Source organism: Marmota marmota, unplaced genomic scaffold, assembly GCF_001458135.2.
Source record: "Marmota marmota marmota unplaced genomic scaffold, marMar, whole genome shotgun sequence".
NCBI classification, from domain to species: Eukaryota; Metazoa; Chordata; class Mammalia; order Rodentia; family Sciuridae; genus Marmota; species Marmota marmota.
This window is the reverse complement of record NW_026000068.1, coordinates 24,730,454-24,753,338: the sequence shown is the minus strand read 5'-3', so window position 1 is coordinate 24,753,338 and position 22,885 is coordinate 24,730,454. Positions and strand designations below refer to the sequence as shown.

General features: G+C 33.9%; 1 protein-coding gene and 1 long non-coding RNA gene across 5 annotated transcripts in view; one reads left to right on the top strand and one right to left on the bottom strand.

Annotated features, from left to right (window-relative positions):
• The window catches only part of Zzz3 (zinc finger ZZ-type containing 3), a 105,325-nt gene that overhangs the window by 64,452 nt on the left and 17,988 nt on the right, over positions 1 to 22,885 (top strand). For 3 of the 4 annotated variants that reach the window (XM_048814096.1, XM_015490531.2, XM_048814095.1), the window contains 3 exons: positions 19,082 to 19,220; positions 22,416 to 22,563; positions 22,650 to 22,765. In XM_048814096.1, the coding sequence (XP_048670053.1) occupies positions 19,082 to 19,220; positions 22,416 to 22,563; positions 22,650 to 22,765 (403 nt within the window). The remainder of the gene's footprint in view (positions 1 to 19,081; positions 19,221 to 22,415; positions 22,564 to 22,649; positions 22,766 to 22,885) is intronic. The other variant, XM_015490532.2, reaches the window with a different exon arrangement.
• Positions 6,523 to 22,885, bottom strand: part of LOC125619998 — a 22,263-nt gene continuing 5,900 nt past the window's right edge. Inside the window, exons 2-3 of the long non-coding RNA XR_007351575.1 lie at positions 20,400 to 20,408; positions 6,523 to 6,552 (exon numbers count right to left, since the gene is read on the bottom strand). This is a non-coding gene — a long non-coding RNA (uncharacterized LOC125619998). The remainder of the gene's footprint in view (positions 6,553 to 20,399; positions 20,409 to 22,885) is intronic.

Genomic DNA, 22,885 nt, shown 5'->3' with positions numbered 1-22,885 from the left:
TTAGCATATCAAGTAGAAATAACACTCTTGGTGTATGTTGGTATGGGGCCAGGAAGTGTTGCAGGTAATGGAGTTCAGGAGACAGGGAAAGGTCGTTAGCTGGGCATCTTTATTTTATACTAATAAGGGAATATCTTAATTTCATATTTCCCTTTTAAAAAGTCTCTTTACCCATTTTCTCTTCCTCACACTGGTATAGTAACACTAGAGATGAACTAGTTTGGTTCCTCTGTGTCTACCCAGCTACTCACAGAAAAACTTTAGCCAGGCTGTGTGGCACATATATGTAATCCCAGTGGCACAAGAGGCTGAGGCAGGAGGATTGCAAGTCAAGCCAGCCTCAACAAACCTCGTGAGACCCTAAGCAACTTATTGAGACCCTGACTCAATAAAATAAAAAGGACTGTGAATGTAGCTCAGTGGTAAAGCACCTTGGTTTAATTGTCAGTACCAAGGGGGCGGGGGAAAGAAAAAGTAAAAGTCATTATATATGCTTGAGAAGAGGGTTTAACATTCCCCCTTTTTTGTTTTATTTATTTTTTAGTTGTAGTTGGACACAAAACCTTTATTTTACTTGTTTTTTTTTTTTTTGTATGTGGTGCTAAGTATCAAACCCAGGGTCTCGCACGTGTAACGCAAGCGCTCTACCGCTGAGCCAAAACCCCTTAATTTTTAAAAATATTTATTTAGTTGGAGATGAACACACAGTATCTTTATTTATTTTTATGTGGTGCAGAGGATTAAACCCAGTGCCTCACAAATACAAGGCAAGCACATTACCACTGAGCCTCAGCTCCCCTCCCCCCTTTTTTTAAAGAGAGGGAAATAAGGAAGAACAATGAACTTTATTTCTCTTGATTCCAATAAAATAATTTAAGACCTGTTTTTTAAAGTTTATTTTGTGGTTAGAATGTGAAAGTAAGCTGAGTGTGGTGGCACACGCCAGTAATCCCGGCAACTTGGGGGACGGGAGGATCGAGCCTTCAAAGCCAGCCTTAGCAAAAGTGAGGCACTTGGCAACTTAGTGAGACCTTGTCTTTTAAAAAAAATAAGGATTGAACTCCTCAGTAACCCCTCCCCTGAAAAAGAATGTGAAAGTGTAACAGCTGAATACATGTGAAAACAAGTTTTTATTTCAGTGAAATGTCAATTATTCTTGCATTTTTCTGGGGGTGGAAGAGTGATCCCTGTCTTCTCTTTTATTAGACTTTTGTGTTTAGTTCTAAAGACTTATTAAGTATGAAGATGTTACTAGCAGGCAAATGATGTCTTAATGATTCACTAAGGCAAAATGTAACTTACAACCTAAAGAATTGATTAAAATAAAGATCATCAGACATTTTTTATATTAGGACACACTCCGTGGCATCAATAATTTTTCCGTTATTTTAGTTATGAAAAATAAGGTTTTTATTTTTTAAATTTAGTTTTAATTGGCAAACATTGCATATTTTTCTGGTTTTCATCATGGTGTTTTGAAATAATATATACAGTATGGAATAGCTAAATCAAGCTAATATATGCACTACCTCATGTACTTATTTTTTGTGGTGAGAACACTTAAAATCTACCATTGATGATCTTAAAGTATATGTTGTTGTTATTAACTGTAGCCACTAAATTATATATCTCTTGAACTTATTCTTCTTATATATTTAAAAGTCTCTATCCTTTAAACACCTAATCTTCCTGCCCGCCAGCCCCTGATAAACAGTATTCTATTCTCTGCTTCTGTGAATTTTAACTTTATTTTGATTCTACATTCAAGTTGAATATCCCTTATCTGTAATTTTAGGACCAAAAGGGTTTCAGATTTTGGATTTTATATGTAGATATTTATAGTGAAGATAGAACCCAAGTCTAAACACAAAATTTGTGTTTTATACGTATGTTGTACACATAACCTGAAGGTAACTTTATATAGTATTTTTAGTTCTTTTATCAAACAAGGTCAGGTATAAATTTCCCCACTTCTGACATCATGTCAGGGATCAATAAGTTCTGATCTTGTAACATTTTGAATTTTGGGGATTAGGAATTCTTTTTTTTTTTTTTAGTTGTAGATGGACACAATATCTTTATTTATTTTTATGTGGTGCTAAGGATCGAACCCAGAGCCTTGCACGTGCTAGGTGAGTGATCTACCACTGAGCCACAACCACAGCCCAGGAATTTTTAATCTTGTGTGAGATCATATGGTATTTGTTATTGTGTGACTAGCTTATTTCCTAAACACATTGTCCTCAAGATTAATCTATATTGTCACAAATGGCAGGATTTCCTCTTTTTAAAGACTGAGTAATTATTTTCTATTGTGTACATGTATCAGGTTTTTTTTATTTTTTATTAATCTGTATATGGACCCTTGGATTGATTCTGTATCTTGGCCATCACGAATAATGCTGCAGTGAACATGGAAGGGAGAAACCTCTTTGACACACTAATTTTATTTTTTGGAGAATAATCATAGTAATGGAATTGCTGGATCATCTGGTAATTCTGTTTTTAATTTTTTGAAGACCCTCCAAATAGTTTTTTATAATGGCTGTAGTAATTAGATTCCCATCATGGTATACCTAGGTTTCCTTATTCTCCTTATACTTACCTTTTTTCTTTCTTTCTTTTTTTTTTTTTCTTTTTTAGATTTTTCAGTTGTAGATAGACACAATATCTTTATTTTATTTATTTCTTATGTGGTGCTGAGGATCAAACTCAGTGCCTCACACATTAGCCAAGTGGTCTACCACCGATCATGATTACAGCCCCTTTTATCTCTCTGTTAATAATCATTCTTGAGGGAGGTGGTACCTCAGTGTGGTTGTGATCTGTATTTCCCTCATGATTACTGATGTTGAGCATTTTTCAGATACTTGGCCATCTTTTGAGAAATGTCTTTTCAGGTTCTTTGCTTTTTGTTTTGTACTGGAAATTTAACAGGGATTCTCTACTACTGAGCCACACCCCCAAGCCTTATTTATTTTGAGACAGGATCTCTAAATTGCCCAGGCTGGCCTTGAACTTGTGATTGTCCTTGACAGCCTCCTGGGTAACTGGATTACAGGTATGCCACCTCATCTGGCCTTTACCTACTTTTTATTGGGTTGTTTTCTTACATATTTGGCTACTAACCTCATATCAAATGTATGGTTTGCAAATATTTTCTTCCATTCTATAGATTTGTATTTATTTGAATGTTTGTTTCCTTTGCTGTACAGAAACTTATTTATTTTTGTGGTACTGGCAATTGAATCCAGGGCCTCACACATGCTAGGCTCTACCACTCAGCTATATTCCCAGCCCTGTACAGAAGAAGATTTTTAGTTTGATGTATTCCCAATTGTCTGTGTTCACTTTTGTTTCTTCTACTTTTAGAGACATGTCCACAAATCATCATTCAGACCAATGTCAGGGAGCTTTTTCCTTACGTTTTCTTCTGTTAATTTTTCAATTTCAAGCCTTATGTTTATACTTTTAACCCATTTTTAGTTGATTTTTTAAATTTATTTTTTTAAATTTTAATGTTATATATGACAGCAGAATGCATTGCAATTTATACTACACATATAAAGCACAATTTTTCATGTATCTGATTGTTCACAAAGTAGAGTCACACCATTTGTGTCTTCATACATGTACTTATAGTAATGATGTCCATCTCATTCCACCATCTTTCCTATCCCCATACCCCATCCCTTTTACTCCCTCCCCATTGTCCTATCTAGAGTTCTTCTAATCCCTTCCCCCATTATGAATCATCCTCCTTCAATCAGAAAAAACATTTGGTATTTGGATTTTTGGGATTGGCTAATTGACTTTTATATATGATGAGCCTCTAATTTCTTCTACTTGTAGATATTTAGTTTTCCCAACATCCTTTGTTAAAGAAACTCCTTTCTGAACACATGGATTTATTTCTGGGCTCTATGTTCATTGATCTGTCTATTTTTTTTATGTCAGTAGTATGCTATTATGATAGCTTTGTAGTGTATTTTGATGTCCATGTTATGGCTCTGACTTTTGTTCTTTTTGTCCAAGATTTCTTTGGTTATTTGGGGTCTTTTGTGTTTCCATACAAAATTTAGGATTATTATTTTTTTCTCTGTTTGTAAAAAAATGACATTGGAATTTTAGTAAGGATTACATTGAATCTGTGCTTCACTTTGAGTAGTATAGACATTTTAACAATGTTAATTCTTTGTGTCTTCAATTTCTTTCATTAATATTATACATTTTTTCAGTATATGGGCCTTTCACCTTCTTGGTTAAACTTATTCCTAAGCATTTAAAATACATATATTGTTAAAAGGGAGTATTTTCTTGATTTTTTTTTTTTGATAGTTCATTGTTAGAAGATAATGGTGCTGTTGGCTGTTGTTTGTTTGTTTGTTTTCAGTGTTGAGGATTTAACACACACCTCACACACGCTAGGCATCTAGTGTTTTTATCACTGAGCTACACCCCCAGTCCTGTATGCTGGTTTTATATCCTTCACTTTGATTGAATTAATTTGTTCTCAACTGTTCTGTGTGTGTGTGTGTGTGTGTGTGTGTGCGCGCGTGCGTGCAGCGCGCGTGCGCAGGTTGGTAGGTAGGCTTTAGAGTTTTTTATGTATAAGGTTGTGGTATCTAACAGTTTAACATTTTTCTTTCAAATTTAGATGCCTTTTATTTCTTTTTATTACCTATTTGCTCTAGCTAGGTACTACAGTTATATAAGTGGCAAGAGTGGGCATCGTTTCTTTTGTTCCTGATCTTAGAGGAAAAGCTTTCAGCTTCTCACATTGAGTAGGATGTTAGATGTCTTTTATATGTGGCTTTTACTGTGTTGAGGTACATTTCCTCTATACCTAATTTGTTGAGAATTTTTCTCCTGAGAGAATCCTGAGTTTTATTAAATGCTTTTTCTACATCTATTGAGATGTTTATGTCATTTGTCTTCATTCTGTTAATGTGGTACTTCACATTTACAGATTTGTGTATGTTGAACCATCATCCTTGAACTTGGTGAATAATCCCACTTTATCATGGTGGGAATGATCATTTAAATGTGCTGTTGAATTTGGTTTGCTAGTATTTTCTTGAGCATTTTTGCATCTGTAGTTCATCAATGATATTGGCCTTTAATTTTCTTTTTTTGTAGTATCATCTGGCATTGTTATCAGAATAATGCTGGCCTTGTAAATTAAGTTTGTAAGTATTCTTTCTTCAATTTTTTTTGGAAGAGTTGGAGAATGAGTCTTCTTTTTTACATGTTTGGTTGAATTCAACAGTGAAGCAATCTAATCCTGGGTTCTCTTTGATAGGAGACTTTTTAACATTGATTCTTTTGGGGAATTAAACTCAGGGGCACTCAACCACTGAGCAGTATCCCCAACCCTGTTATTTTGTATTTTTTATTTAGAGACAGGGTCTCACTGAGTTGCTAAGTGCCTTGCTTTTTTGCTGAGGTTTGCTCTGAACTTGCAATCCTCTTGCCTCAGCCTCCAGAGCCACTGAGATTATAGGAGTGTGCCACCTCTCCTGGTTTATCATTGATTTTTGTTAAAAATATTACTAATGTTCCTCTCTTTAATATGCTAATTTTTTTCTAACTAGAGTATATATATTATTAATTTTTTATATTTTTTAGTTGTAGACAACAGTACCTTTATTTTATTTATTTTTATGTGGTCTGAGGATTGAACCCAGCATCTTAAACATGCTAGGCAAGCTCTATACTGAGCCATAGCCCCAGCCCACTAAATTATATTTTTACTTTTATGATTTTTTCATTCAAAGCTATCTAAGTGAAAAGTTTTGTCCTATAAGTTCTAGCTTAAAGAGTGTGTGTGTGAAATAACTAAAATGGAAAATAGTACTCTAAACAATAACAACATTTTTTTAGTTAAATTTTATCCAAAACAATATAGGTGGCATTAGGAATGTGGTAAAGTATAAATGGAGTGAACCGTTACTATCAAGTGCCTATTGAATATCTTTAATAAACTAAGATCAGATATACTTACGTTCAGAAGTAAACATATTCAGCAAGGTATGAGAGCCAGGAAATGGATACAGAACATAGGGGATTGAATTGCTTGAATTGCCTGTTCTTACGTGGCTTACTAGAAATATTACTTCTGGTCATGACAAAATAATTTTGTTTTCTTGATTTGTGGAGGCTTTAAAAATATATCTTATAAAGTTGTTTTTGTTTTTGATACTGGGGATTGAGACCAGAGGCACTCTACCCCTGAATTATATCTCCAGTCCTTTTTATTTTTGATTTTAAGACAGAGCCTTGCTAAGTTGCTGATGCTGGCTCTGAACTTTTGATCCTCCTTCCTCACCTTCATGAGTCACTCATTATAGGCACATGTCACTGTGTGTGGCTCACAAAGAAAATTGTACTTCAGTCTGGCACTGGGACGCATACCTGTATCCTCAGCGGCTTGGAAGGCTGAGGCAGGAGGTTAGAAAGTTTGGGGCCAGCCTCAGCAAATTAGTGAGGCCCTAAGCAACTTAGATCTGGGGATATAGTTCAGTAGTAGAGTGACCCTGGGTTCAGACCTGTCTCCTAAAATTATACTGCAGTTATACATTGCCTTTACTTCTTAGGTTTTAGTTGGTTCTTTTATCTCAACTGTAAATAGCAGTTTCTTTCTTTTTCTTTTTTTTAAAGAGAGAGAGAGAGAGAGAATTTTAATATTTATTTTTTAGTTATCGGCGGACACAACATTTTTGTTTGTATGTGGTGCTGAGGATCGAACCCGGGCCCCACGCATGCCAGGCGAGCGCGCTACCACTTGAGCCACATCCCCAGTCTAGCAGTTTCTTTTCTAAGTGTAAAGAGAATGAACTATTGGTAATTCCTAATGAATATATTTCTTTTTACTATATTTTTTTCTTTTGGTAGTGCTGAGGATTGAACTCAGAGCCTTGCACATGCCAGCCCCTTGTATTTATTTTTAAAATTAACATAGCATAATAATTCTGAAATCTGGCTACCTATTAGAAATCATTGGTATATTGTAAAAGTATAGGAATGCCTAGCCTGACTCACCCCAGAGAATCTGATTTAATTGTTGAATCTCAGTCATCTGTATTATTATTATTTTTAAAGCTCTGCAAATGATTCCTGGTTTGAACCATTGCTATATATAGAATAATTTTAGAAACTATTTAAGATGTCATATTGAGACCAAAGTTTGAAGTTAAAAAGAGACATGTTAAGTTGGTTTTTCAATTGAAATATTTTTGTTATGCATTTCTTTTTATTTAGCTTTAGAAAAAGGTTTTTCATTGTTTGTTTTTTTAAGCGGTACAAGGGATTTAACCTAGGGCTGCTCTACCTCTGAACTACATCCCTAGGCCTTTTTACTTTTTCTTCTGAAAACTAAGTTGCCTGGGCTGGCCTTGAACTTGTGATCCTCCTGCCTCAGTCTCCCGACTCATTGTGAATATTACAGATGGTTCCATCACACTTGCCGAGGGAAAAGCATATCTTTAATTTGATATCTAATTAAAGTCAGATGCCTTCTGATTTTTTTGTGGTGTTAGAAATTGAACTCAGGGTTTCATGCATTACAGGTAAATGCTGTATCACTGAGTTAAGTATCCAGCTCTTAATATTTATTCAGTATAATTTTATTATAAGCTATAATAATAATAAAACATTCTTAAAATATTTATAAGCAAACAGCAAAGTATAATTTTAAACTGTCATTCCAAAAAGTTATATAAGAGGGGTTTATAGAAATATGTTGTTTTGATTGTTTATTTAGCCTTATTTTGAAGAACTTACTGTTTAATATCTAATACAGTTTTCTTTAATCTTCATGCATTTAATCTTTGTATGCTGAAAGTCAACAGTAAAATATATCTTGTAGAATTAATTTAAATTTTTAGATAATAATTATTTTTTACTAATAATTGGCTTCTGTGTCTTAGTAGAGCACTTTCCTAGCATGCTTAAGGCTCGGGCAAAATCTCAGTACTGAAAATAAAAATCAGAAGTGTCTTTAATTATCAAAGATTATATTAGTTGATATAGATTTATTCTCAAATTAGTTTAAGATCTATGTAAAACAGATTATTTTTCTAAAAAGAGTTTCTAAGAATTTTAAGTGATGTAATGCATCTGGAATAGATTTTTCCCAATTGATATTTGTTCATTCATTCAGGAAATATGTAAGAAGTCCCTTCTTTATGTTAAAGGAATGTTGACTACTTGGGCTATATCAACAATTAGGTCACCTACTTTAATGAAATGTGTGTATTATAAATAATTTGTTACAAGTCTATGTATATTTTGTGTGCATTTGTCTTTCAGGTTTATTAATTTTTCTGGAGATTTTCTTTTTGTAAAAAGAGATAAAAACAAAGTATTAGGTGTCATCACATGAAGTTCAGTGTGGAATGATGACAAACAATTGGTGAAACAAACAACATACATTAATTACGTCAATAAGAAAGTATTTGCTGGGATCCCCAAGGTTTCTTCCCTTTCCCTGTTCAGAATTTGATACTGAAATAAAAAGCATATAAACTGACATTTGGTTAAGTTCATACAAACTAAAGAGTTTGAGGGGAAAAAACTTTAGTCTGTATAAATTTTATATTGTCTTGTTAAAAATGTAGATTCCTAGGTCTCTACTCAAATGCTTTTAGAAAATTTGGGATAGGGAATAGGTACTTGGAGGTTTAATTTTTCATCGTGAGGATATGTATAAAGATGGTCCTTGGATCACTTTGAGAAACTGCCTGCCCTTATAGACTTCTTTCACTTTTAAGATGTTGCTGTGGCCCTACATTTTGTGGGGGTAGAAGAGAAATAACATCTTTACTTTTTTGGAGAAAGATATTATTTTGGAAAGAGAACATAGCAGAGATAGGTCCCTGAGAATATCTTTCATCATTTCCTTGATTCTAAGAAACTGTTGAAATCTTGCAGGTTTTCTGATGATTAATTTGAAAATAGGTACTGTTTGTGCAAATATGATTTTTTTTTATTGTCTAAGTAGTCTAGAAGAAACTTGAGTTGACAGTGTCTTGAAGAATTAGGCAAGCTCTAGAATTATTTTTTTCTTTGCTAGACATGTGATTTTTAATCTGTGTTCAGTCCTGAGTTTGACTAATTTCACACAACCTCGAAAGTGAATGAAAAATTACAGTGCCCTGCTAATTATGCTCATAAATAATGTAAAAGTATTGATTGTGTCCATAACTGCATAAATTGTGTTTAATTAAGTATAAGTTGTCAGGCATGGTGGCACCTGCCTTCCCAACTATTTGCAAAGCTAAGGCAGGAGGATCATTTGAATCCAGGACTTTGAAAACAGCCATTGAAACATAATGAGATCCTTCTTGGTTACTTGTGACTTAAGGTTCCAAGCATTTCAGTGCTTGGCTGGGGGTGTGGCTCAGTGGTAGAATACTTAGCACATTCAAGATCCTGAAGTTTGATCCCCAGCACTACCCAAACACAAGCCAATAAACAAGTATTTCAGTGCTGAGGTAATTACTTTTGGTTAAAGCCAGTGCTTTAGGACTATAGATTTTTTAATTTTATCCATTAGCCAGTATGCACTGTGGGCTGCTGTTGCTTTATTCTGAATAGATGGACAACTGGTCACTGACATAGACATATATTCCCTGATCTTGCTTTTTTTTCTTTTTGGTACTGGGGATTGAACCCAGGGTTGCCTTACCACTGAGCTATATCCCCAGCACTTTCTTGTTTTATTTTTAAGACTGGGTCTTGCTAAATTGCTGAGGCTGGTCTCAAAAATTGCATTTCTCCTGAGCCTCCTGAATCACTGGGGTTACGTGTGTGTACCACCAGGCCCTGGCAATGTCCTGTTCTTTAAGTGCTTAGCTTTCTCATCAACATTTTTTTCCTCTCTTCTCCCAATGCCTTTCCTTTTGAGAAATGGAAGAGGAAATTTCTCACACTTCTTCATATTGGTAGCCTGGTAAACAGAGTTTCCAATTAATTATATTTGGGGGCCTCTTAGGTTCATAATTCACTTTTGTATCACATATAAAATCTTCTTTATTCTTATTAAGCCACAAGATGAACTGACTTCTGCTTCATAGAGAAAGTAAAAGGCAATAGAACTGAACTTCTTCAGCCAACGTCTTGCCAGGAATCCTACATGTATATCTGCATGTGTACCTATCCTATGTAAGCATATATAATAGCCTATCAATTATGCTCTTGGAAGTCAGACTTAGCTAGGTTCAGATCCCCCACATGAAATCTTGAAGTTTTGTTTATCTTTTATTTATTTATTTATTTTAGTACTGGGGATTGAACCCATGGGCACTTTACCATTGAGCCACAACTCCAGCCCTTTAAATTTTCATTTTGAGACAGGGTCTCAGTAAATTGCTGAGCCTGGCCTTGAACTTGGGATCCTCTTGCATCATCCTCCCAAGTAGCTGGGATTTCAGGTATGCACCACCATTCCTGGCTTGTTCCTTAATATTTAAAGGGTAAAAATAATTATAGAACTACTGGTATCGTAGTATCTTATAAATACTAAATCTTCAATGAAAAATGATGATAATTATTTTTAAACATGTGGATGGGAAGGACTCTGTCTCCATTGGAGGTTAATCCTTCTGTCATGGAGTTGGGTCCCATCCCCTGCTTTTTAGGTATCTTGTTCTATTTATTTTTACTTTTGACTGATTTTGCATTAATCATTCTTTCTAATCACCACTTTCCCATCAGCACTTAAATCTTTCCTCATTTAAAAATCATAATTTTGCCAGGCACAATGGTGCACGCCTATAATCCCAGTGACTCAGGAGGCTAAGGCAGGAGGTTAGCAAGTTTGATGTCAGTCTCAGCAATTTAGTGAGGTCCTAAGCAACTTAGTGAAATCTTGTCTCAAAAAATAGAGGGGGACTCTAGCTCAATGACAAAGTGTCCATGGGTTCAATCTAGTACCAAAAAAATTAAAATCATTTCAGGGCTGGGGTTATGGCTTAGTGGTAGAGCACTCACCTAGCATGGGTGAGGCACTGGGTTTGATCCTCAGCACCACACAAAGATAAATAAATAAAGGTATTGTGTGCATCTACAACTAAAACATTTTTTTAAAAAATCATTTCATATCATATACTTTTGCAAATACTATTCTACTTATTCTCTTCACAGTTAAATTTCTTGAATAAATTGATTCTACTTTCCATGTGTACTCTGTTCATTTTCATTTTCTCTAAAACCATTGATATCTAGCTGTTATCAATCTAGTTGTCCATTAATCCACTGAGGTGACTCACTAGTATCTTTGTATGAAGTCCAGTGGATTCATCTCATTGATTTTTCATTTACAGTATGTTTCGTAGTGCTACTCTCCTTTTTGGAATACTTTTTTCAGTTTCTGTAATTTTTTTTTTTTAAACAGTCACCAGGTGCCGTAGAGGTCATATCGTAAATCTCAAGTTTACCCATTTGCCTCTTTGTGTCTCCTTTTTACTATCTTAATATAGTATCTTAATATAGTCTGTCTGTCCCCAGGTTATTACAACAACTCATTAATTGGTCCTCCTTTAGAGCCTTGCTTCACTCTAATCCATTCTCTGTCTGATGTGAATGATTTTTGCAATGTTTTTGTTGTTCCCCAGCTTAACTCCTTCATAGCAAGTCAAGTCTTGGCTTTACAGAACCCTGTGTAATTGATCCCTTTCTTCCTTTTGAGCATTAAGTCTTTCTTCATTACCAGTTGCACCAAACTTCTTTCTGTTCTAAAGTGTCATGCTTTGCCCAGAAGCATTTGTGCATAATGTCCCTTCTATTAGGAACAACGCTTGAACTTTTTCCTTGCTACTCCCTTTTCCAGCTATTTCTCTGTCTTCTTTCTGGTCTCAGTTGAAATTATTTTAGGTAACTGTCTCTGATTCACAAAGATTTTATCTGATGCCCTCTCATATTGTGTGCTTCTTTCTTTCTTTTAATATTTATTTTTTAGTTTTAAGTGGACACAATATCTTTATTTTACATTTATGTGGTGCTGAGGATCGAACCCAGTACCTCTTGCATGCTAGGTGAGCACAATACCACTGAGCCACAACCCCAGCCTTTGTGCACTTTTTTCTACAGCACTGAACACCTCATATTTACTTTTTTATGTTGCTTCCCTGACTGATACAGGAAAAGGCCCTTTTCTGTTTTTACCACCATTATATTCTCAATGCTTAATATAATATTTTATTCAGTAAAAGAATTAATGGGTAAGTGAATGAGAACTTGCTAGTTCACCAGGAATTTGGAACTAAGAGGAATTTACTTTGGCATAAAAGTACAAAAATGTTTATGTCACTGACTGAATTCTTCTATTTAAACCAGGCTGATTTTCCCTGTGTATTTTCAAGAGTTCCTCAATGTCTGGATTGCCTTTTTAGCCTTACTGGTTGTGTCAGACAGATGTTCTATTCCACCCAGAAAGAACTATTTATTTCCTTCTTATCCAGATTTATTTGTAGAGGGTATTCAGGATCCCAGTCCTAGGTAAGGACTGGTTTCTCAGAGCCTCTGCCTTTGTTAGGCCCTGGACACCACCTTTGATCCTCTACAGTTTTAGGCTGTCAAAAGCATTGCTCAGCCTCTCAGCCTCCTCTTCTGTGTCAGAAAAATTGCTTCAGGGTGAAAGATAAAACATTCTTTATCTTTATCATTCTGTTTTTTATCTTCCCTTGGCTCTTGACCTTGTAATAACTCACAATTTTCTTAGCTCTTTGATGCTTTTAAGACTTTTATAATATTTTCCAGCCTTTTATTGGTTGTTTTCATTGAAGAGTTTGTCTTTAATTTGCCTAGTCTGTATTTTCCAGAAGTAGAAATTTGTCCCTGCTGAGCATTTAGTTTTAGTTATTATACATTTTTATATGCTTCCTTTTCAGTTACATTCTCAGTTTTTGTAGCTTCCTATTCTTTGAAGATATTTTCTTGCCTATCTTCTTATTCTTTGTGTCTTGCTTTCTTTATATGCTTGTTGAATGTGAGCTGTTTGCTTTCTTTGGGAAATTGCATATGGTTCATCTTTGAGGCCTAGGATAAAGGAAGATGCATTCCTTTAGAAAGGATTGCATGTTTTTGTGGGGTGGCGTGTGGGGTGGATGGGGTTGTATATCAGTCTAGGACCCCTGTCATAAACTTTAATCCTGCTTTATTTTTTTGAGCCACCTAGGTAATATGATTTTTCCAGTTCCCATAGAATTTTTTCTTTCATAAAGGAGTAGAAAGTATCATATTATGCAGCTCCTATTTCACCAAATAGATGATTCTTAAATTTTGTGTTCTGTATACTTGAAATCATGTATATACTTTGTGAGTTCATTATTTTGCAGAAAGTTAAAATACTACTCTTGATTGAAATTGTGGGGTAGTTAGAGTAAATTCAGGCACCACCACCACCCCCGAATTGTTTTAAATGGGTAAATTGCTAGATTGGCTGGAATTTGTTATTTTTACAGTGTTCTCATTTTTATTCTTAAAAATCAGTTTACATGGTTTTGTCCTGTTTAATGATATCCAGCATATATCTTTAGTTATTTTTCTTATTTCCTTTTGTTCACCTGTATGTACCTGTACAATGTACACACTTGTAAAATCATTAGTTAACTCATCTGATCCTAAGTTTTTCTAAACCTCTTTGCCTTTTCTTCTTACAAAGTAGTTAAACAAGTGCATTAATTCTTATGACATCTAACTTCATCTGGCTGTTCTCAGTGTTCATAGGGCAATCAACTGCCTTTTCTACTAGCAAAGTATGATGAAACACTTTTTCATATGTTTTTTAAAAAATATTTATTTTTTAGTTATAGGTGGACCACAATATCTTTGTTTTATATTTATGTGGTGCTGAGGATCAAACCCAGTGCCTCACGCATGCTAGGCAAGTGCTCTACTTATGAGCCACAACCCCAGCCCTTCATATGTTTTTATTTAAGAAAATTATAAAACTTGGAAAAGTTAGAGTAATATAAGCATCTGTATATCTTTAATTTAAATTTATCACTTGTCAACAACTTAATATTTGTTGTCTTCTTATTTCGTTATCTCTTCCCTCCCATCTTGTATAATTATTTATTTTGTTGTTGTTGTCAAGCCTCATAAAAATAGGTTGTAGACTACTTGGGAGGCTGAGGCATGAGGATTGCAAGTTCAAGGCTAGCTTGGGCTACTTGTCTAAAATGTTTTTGAAAAGCAGGGGAGGAGCTGGGGTGTAGATCTATGGCATTTCCTGGCATGTACCACAGGGAGGGAAAAAAGTAATGACTGCAGCCTGTGTGTGTGTGTGTGTGTGTGTGTGTGTGTGTGTAAGAATTGAACCCAAGCCTCACATATGCAAGGCAAATGCTCTGCCACTGAGCTGCACCCTGGCTCTTGTAGACTTAATGCTCTTACATTTTAGTATGTTTAAATATCATTATCATACTTCAGCAATTTAACATTGGTACAATAAAATGGTTTCATCCACAATCTTTCTTTAATTTTTTTTTTATTTATCTCCATAAATATTATATAGCTATTTTTCCTCTTGTGGAAACTAATCCAAAATTGTGCATTACATTTCCTTGTCATACCTTTTATAGATGTTGTAGAACAAGGGTTAAAAAACCTTTACTTAAAGGGCCATATAGTAAATATTTTAGCCTTTGTAAATTAAATAAGTGTGGTTTCTGTTGCAGCTACTTCACTCTGTCCATTATACATATAGATAGACTTCTGTCTTTGTATTTAATGACATGATTTAATGACTTTTGAAGAATTCTATCAATTTTTTTGGCCGTATGTTTCTAATTTGGATTTTAAAAAACGTTTCATTTGTCTTTTAGAATTACAATTGCCTCTATAATACTAAGATTTATTTCTACCATAGAAATGGAAATTGATTCTTTGAAAAAGATTATGAAGCAGTTGAAAATAATTTTTTTCCGTTGTCCTTTCCCCTTTCACTTTATCCTACCCTCCTCCTTCTCCCTTGCCTTATTGATTGCTGTGTATATAATATTACTTCCTAGAAATTAGACAATAAAATTAACTTCAAGTTACTAATTCCTTGATAGTCTCAGATATCAGGATTTAAAAAAAAATTTTTTTTAGTTGTTGATGGACCTTTATTTTATTCATTTATTTTTATGCAGTGCTGAGAATTGAACCTAGTGCCTCACACATGAGGCAAGCACTCTACCACTGAGCCACAACCCCAGGCCCAGATATCAGGATTTTTACCTATATATTTTTTTTATATATAAATGTTTTTATAATCACAGAAATAAATAAAAACTCAAGCAGACTTAGATACTGAAAAGAAGTGAAAATAGCATAGATATATTTATAAGGGCATTTGTATTTTAGCCAAATATAATTCTACAGTATAAAAACTAATGTCCATGTTGAAGGCAGTGAAACAAAAGTAAACACTTTGCCACAGATAAGCTCAATATCCTTAGCATTGTGTAAGATTCAGAGATTCAGGTTTAGAAATAGATAATGTATCATTTTAATGCAAAGTTGACCTTATGGGAATGTTATAATTGTATTTGCATCTATGCAAAAGCATATAGAATTTTTTAAGTTATTTTCTTACTTGATTAAGTGAATAGCATAAGTGAAAGTAGCATGTTTTATTGACATAGAAGAGTTTTCAGATTTTTAATGTTTTCAAATTTCCTTTAAATATCTAGAGGAAGATCTTTGGTGATTGGGTGCTTATCCTGCTATCTTTTATTGGTTTTGACTGAGACAAGGTTTTTATTTGTATTGTGCCTTTATCACAGTTTGCTCCTGGTTTGACCCTTTGTCCTTATAAGACAAAACTATTTCCTTTTCTTCATAGCTGTTCATTAAATAAAACTTGAAATAATATTGTTCTGGAAGTTTTCATTTTTTCACTAAATATTCTTAGTCTTTAATCATTGCCCTCATCCACCACAGCTCCACCCTAAATAGCTGGTATGATCTTGTCAAGTTACTTAATGAGTGCTTATCTTTAGAATAAGGATAATAATACCCATCTCAAAAGTTTGAGACTTAAGATAAGAAAATGTCTAGCATATAGTGTATACCGTAAATGTTCAGTAAATGTTAGGCACTATTGCTATTTCTTTCTCTTTTTTTGTACTGGGAATTGAACCAGCGGCACTTTACCACTGAGCCGTGTATTTAACCTTTTTTATTTATTTTTTATCTGAGACTGGGTCTTAATAAATTTCTGAGGGACTCACCAAATTGCTAAGGCTGACCCCAAACTCTCGATCCTTCTGCCTTAACCTCCCTAGTGTCTGAGATTATGGATGAATGCCACCTGAAATTATAGTGCCCAGCCACTGTTGCTATTTCATATATATATTTGTTTACTTTACTTTATTTATTTACTTTTTATTTTGTGGTGCTGGGGATTGAGCCCAGGACCTTGAGCATGGGAGGCAAGCACTCTACCAACTGAGCTGTATCCCCAGCTATTTCTTCTTACATAGTTTCTTATCCACCTTTGTCTGTTTATGAACCTATTAGTCTTTGTCTCAGAGCAAACTGAATACATTGGCAGTTGTGTTGTATAGTTTTGAGGCGTACAGTATTCCCTTGTTAATTTGGGCCAGAGTTAGAGTTGTTTTGTTTTTAAATTTTTAATTCAGAGAGTTTTGAACAGCTACACAAAAATAGATGTACTAGTGTGATAGATCCTCCAATACATGTTTCTTAATATGACCAATCCTGGCCCATTAAAATTCCCATCCAATTCCTTTGCTTCTTCTTTGGTGTAATTATAGCTCTTTTGTTATACCTAAGTTCCATGCCTGATTTATCTTAGTAATTAGATAACTTTTAGGATAGTACCTTGTTTTCTTAGTAATTGTTGAATTAATGAACAAGTCTTGCCATGGATGTGTGACTGGATCAACTTCTGTAGTTTTGAGAGTGGAGTGGATGGAGGGAGAGAATTGAAAATAGACTGTTTTTAACTTGTTTTCTAGATGTCATTCCTGTTTTTTATGATTCTTTCCATATCTGAATGTTTTTCAAAGTCAGATTTATTGTGGAGTAATTTACATACATTAAAGTTGTTATAATTTATTGACATCAATTATAGGCCTTTCTTCCCAGTGTCAGTTTGCTCTAAACATAACAAAGGACAGCTGTCTTTGTAACTAACTTCTTTTTAAATATTAGCTCTTTTTTTTTTTTTTTTTTTTACAATTCCATTCTTTCTTGTGCCTCATTCATTATTACTTTCCCTATTGAAATTTGCTGAAAACTTAATAAGCTCAGAACTTTTTAAAAAGTGATATGAAATTACAACTCCTCTTTTAAACAGGGGTAGACACACCATGATGGGTCTTCTTTGTATCCATCTAGTGGAATAGGAGTTCTAGATGAGCTGCTTAATAGAGTGTTGAAGAGAGGATAGCTTCTGGTACTCAGCTCAATACCATTGCCCTGAGATTGAACCTTGGGGGAGCTGATGGAGTACAACCAGCCATGGAGGCTGGGTTTGTATGTACTTCATACTTCCCAAAGCAAAAGGAAGCTTAGCTCCAGTTCTCATTTTCTGGGTTGCTTTCTAATACTATATGAAAAAAGCTTTTGAATTTAGTGCTATTGATACCACTCATTTTAAATAGACTTGAAATCCAAAAAATTAATACCTTTTTTAAAAAGGAGCCTTAATGAGTTTAGTCTTAACTTCTATAACTTATCTAGGAGTAATTTAGAAGAGCCCTAACCTTCCCAGAGGAAGCTTACCCTTCAGTGTTAGCAGTTTTACGTTAATGATTAAACATTGTATTGAGATTAGTTAACAAAGACTTGAAGAATAAGATGAGTTTTACGCAGGGGAATAAGAAAGTTTTTTTAAAGAGAATATTATGTTGCAGTTGAATTATGGCTCTGAACCTCAAAGTTGTATTGTTTTACCTTTGGTATTTCTGTCCATTTGCTGACTTCTGAACTTAAGATTCAGTTTACTTTTGATTTTATAAGATGTAAGCAAAATTTGATTGCACAAAGTATCAGTCCATTCATTTCTTCATTCAATAAATACTCATGAGCATCTAGATGCTGGGAAGTATGTTATACTTGGCTAAACAAAATGGTGAACAGAACAGACGAGTGTGCCATTGTGGAGCATACAGTCTAATGGGAAACAAGATGCATTTGACGCCATAAAGAAAAAGCTTCGCCATATTTTAAGGACTTAATTGTTTATTTTAAAGTGAACTTGGAGTGACTTTTTCTTGATGCTTTTTATAAAACGTGTTTGGATATTCAGGGATTTTGTGTTAATATGTTTCTAAATGTATATTGACATGCGAAATTAGACATTAGTCAGAAGGGTAGTACAACTTATGCTGAAAGACTATGAATGAGAATGAATTAGTATATATGAACTAGAGTGAGATTTCAGGATAGTGACAAGTGATAGACTTATATAGGCAAAATACTATTTTAGCTGTGTTAAATAAAACTTTGCAGGGAGAGAAGTAAAAATAATGACTTCTCTATAAATGCCCATTAACTTAAAGATATTTGTCTTTATCATAAATGCTAAGGGGGAAAAAGTGCTAATTGTTGATAGAAAAGTAAATCTTTAAAATGAGGGAGGGGTATAGTAGAAAGAGTAAGTGAGAACCATGAGACTTGAGATCATGTCTGAATTATGTGACACTATCCTGTGACTCTGGCTAAGAAAATGTGCCTTGAGATCCCATATTCCAACAGAGTACAGCAAAGTAGCTGGATTTGGTGATCCTTCCTAGATGAAATTTTATGATTTTTATTTAGCAGTTTCTTAACCACTCTGATTGTTGAAAAGTCAGAATACTTTCTTATTTTTTTGTACTTGTTCAAGATTCAAGAATTAAAAGCTACTGATGGGGGAAGAAGGCTTTGCTTTCTCTAACTGATGTTTTCTGACTAGGTACTACGTAACTCAGGAAGACCTCATTTATTCCCAGTAATATGTTTTACTAAACTCTTTCAGGTAACTTTGAAAAGATTGTGTGCCTTAATAGTAGATCATGGCTTGAACTCAGTTTTTACATATTGTTGTTACTTGAAAATTTTAGTGAGATGTTTTTCTCTGTAGTTACCAGAGATTACTACAGACAATTGCTGTACTTGAGGCTCAGCGTTCTCAAGCAGTCCAAGACCTTGAAAGTTTAGGCAAACACCAGAGAGAAGCATTGAAGAATCCTATTGGATTTGTGGAAAAACTCCAGAAGAAGGTATACATTGGTATTTCTTAATATTCATTAAGATATTTTTGACAATTACTTAAAATTTGTTTTCTTCTATATGAGTATTTGCTTTTTTAAAAGTTTAATTTTCTCCCCTTCTATAATTAACCATATTACTGAAGGTAGAACCATCTTCTTCTATACCTACTTAACACACAGTGAAATTTACATAACTGAAAATAGATATGAGCTTTTATGGAGCTTGTCCTATTTCTTATTCATTTTTCTAGTTCTTTCTGTTAGTAGTCTCATGTTAGTATTTTCTGTTTTCTGCTTTCAGGGCTTCAGAGTTAGTAAAACTAAAAGAAAAAATACTTCAAAATTTATTAACTGCTTTTGTTTGTGTTGACTTTGCACATTAACATAATAAGTACCTTCCATTAGGGAACCACTAATTGCTCAAAATTTTTTTATTTAGTAATTTTTATTTAGTTAGTTTATTTTTTGGCACTGTGTTGGGGATCAAATCTAAGGCTTTGTGCATTACAGGCAAATGCTGTACAACTAAGCTTGTAATGTGCCCTGAGCCTAGCTCAATAAATTTGAGAGGCATGATATTATATTGTGTGGAAAGATTAAAATGGAATGACTTTGGAAAAAAAGAAAACCTTGTTTCGTACACTATGACTTAGTACCTTTTACTAGTTACTTCCCCTTACCAAATTACAAAAGTGTTGTCTACCAGATGTTGGGCAACAACCTTGGGGACTTCATTTCATTACATGTATTAACTTAGTATTTGTATTTTTCTAGCTCTATTATTTTTTAAAATATATATTTAGTTTTTAGTTGTAGTTGGACACAATACCTTTGTTTTATTTATTTAAATATTTATTTTTTAGTTATAAGTGGACACAATATCTTTATTTTATTTGTATGTGGTGCTGGGGAATCAAACCCAGTGCCTCACACATGTAGGTGGGCACTCTACCTCTGAGCCACAGCCCCAACCCTATTTATTTATTTTTAAAAACTATTTATTTTTTAGTTGTAGTTGGACACAATATCTTTATTTATTTATTTTTATGTGGTGCTGAGGATCGAACCTCGGTCCTTTCATGTCCCAGGTAAGCACTCTACCGCTGAGCCACAATACCAGCCCCTATTTTATTTATTTATATGTGGTGCTGAGGGTTGAACCCAGGGCCTTGCATGTGCTAGGCGAACGCTCTTCTGCTGAGCCATAACTCCAGCCCCTCTAGCTCTATTATTTACTTGGCAAACCTTCTTTCCATGCTTTCAAAAAATGTTAAATTTCAAAATAGATGTGGAATCTATATATTGGTTTGTTAAAACTTCTAAGACTTTAGAGCTGTATTATACTTTCTGTGTTAAATAGAGTCCCCTTAAATGTTTATCAATTTTGCCTTGTTAATAGCAAGATTGCTGGTGAACAAAGATATTGTACTTATAGTGGTATTTTATAACAAATTAATGTTAGAAAAGTAAATATTAATAAAAACATTAACCTTAATCTTATTTTAATTATATTTCTAAGTAGGCAAAAAGATGCTATTAGGCATATATGCTAGATTTGTATGCACTTGATTATTTGATACTTCTTTTTCTTTTATTTATTTATTTGTTTTAGTTACACGTGACAGTACAATGATCTTGACATACATTTGAATCAGATGGGATATAATTTCTCATTTTTCTGAGTGTACAAGAATTTTTTTACAAAGATATTCAGAAGTGTTTTAAATTCAGACACATTAATAACATGAAAGATTATGTTCTTTAGAAGAAATTTCCCCACTAGATTTGATGTAGAGGTTTAAGTCTTTCATTGTTCTGTATTTATACATGTGTATTCTTTAGGTATACCATGTTAGTTATTGATATGTGATCAGTTTAGTTTGGGGACATCTAAAAATTTCCAGTGTGAAATTAGTGAAACTTGGGATATATTGGTATATAGGATGCAGGGAATATATATGACTTGTTAGTTTTGTTTGATATTACCATCATTATTTTAAAATACTCCATCCTCTAATTTTGTAAAAGTTGGACCTTAGAATAATCTGTAGTTTTTTGATGGTGATGATGCAATATGTTGTAAGCAAAATAAAAATTAAGAATTTTGTGTCATAAGAATTTTGCTTGTCAGTTTTATAATTTATGATGATTTCCTCTTATTTTAATATAGAAAATTTTGAACACATAGAAAAATTGAAAGTTTTGTATAATTAACACACTTAGACCCATCACCTGTATTTTACAAGTAACATTTTACCATCTTTGCCTTGTCATATATCTTGTGTCTGTCAATCCTTGTATCTGTCAGAAAAGTGCTCTGCCACTGAGCTACAGCTCCAGCCCTGTAATTCTTTCTTTTTTAAAGTGAAATTTGCAACTGAGATTACAGTGCAGTGGTGCATGCCTGTAATCCCAGGGGCTCCATCTGGTGGCTGAGGCAGGAGAATCGAGAGTTCGAAGCTAGCCTTAGCAACTTAGCAAGGTCCTAAGCAACTCAGTGAGACCTTGTCTCTAAATAAAATGCAAAAAAGCGCTGGGGATGTTGCTCAGTGGTTAAGTGAAAAAAGAAGTAGGGATGCTCAGTGATAGAGTACCCCTATGTTCGATCCCCAGTACTGGGTGGGGTAGGGGGGAGAGGTATGTGTGATAATTTGGGTCTGGGATTTAGCTCAGTGATAGAACATGTGATTTGGATGCACAAGGCCATGGGTTTGCTCTTCAGCACTGCAAAAAAAAAAAAAAGTCATAATTTGTGAAAATAATTCATTGTGTACAAAGAAGTCATAAACATGGGTTGTATTTAAAATGAATTCTGTGTGTCATATTTTATTTGTTATAGTCAACACATTTTATACTCTATTCTTAGATACATTTTTGCCTTGGCATTTATGTTTAAATGTGTTAGTGATGATGGTACAATATGTCTGTATGGTTGATATTTAGAACTATGTCTTTAAGGAGTACTTATTTTTTGCCAAATTCATTTTTCCTTGTCATCATTTTAGCATTTAATATCTTTAGCATTTAATATCTGGGCTGTATTATCTTAACTAGCTTTATTATTCATTGGATCCTGTTAGTGCATGGAAATGCTTCACTGGTAATTAGAATGTGGGGTCATCTGAAAATTTGAGTATATTTGATTGTTTCTTGAAGTAAATTTAGGTTTTCCCTTTGTTTTTCTTTGTTTCATCTTTTTTCCAGGCTGATATAGGGCTTCCATATCCACAGAGAGTTGTGCAGTTGCCTGAGATTATATGGGACCAATATACCAATAGCCTTGGGAACTTTGAAAGAGAATTTAAAAATCGTAAAAGACATACTAGGAGAGTTAAGTTAGTTTTTGATAAAGGTAAGAAATCACATGATAAGAATTTAACTAAAGAAACATATGGCAATGCCTTGCTTTAACAATTCTGTACATGGTTTTGTTTTTAGTAGGTTTACCTGCTAGACCAAAAAGTCCTTTAGATCCTAAGAAGGATGGAGAGTCCCTTTCATACTCTATGTTGCCTTTGAGTGATGGTCCAGAAGGCTCAAACAGTCGTCCTCAGGTAAGCAATATTAAATATTGAAGTAGGAAAATTTGAGTTTTGGATACAATATTTTAATATTTTGCTAGTTTGTGTTCTAAAATTAAGGCAGTCTTTTTTTTTTTTTTTTTTTTTTTTTTT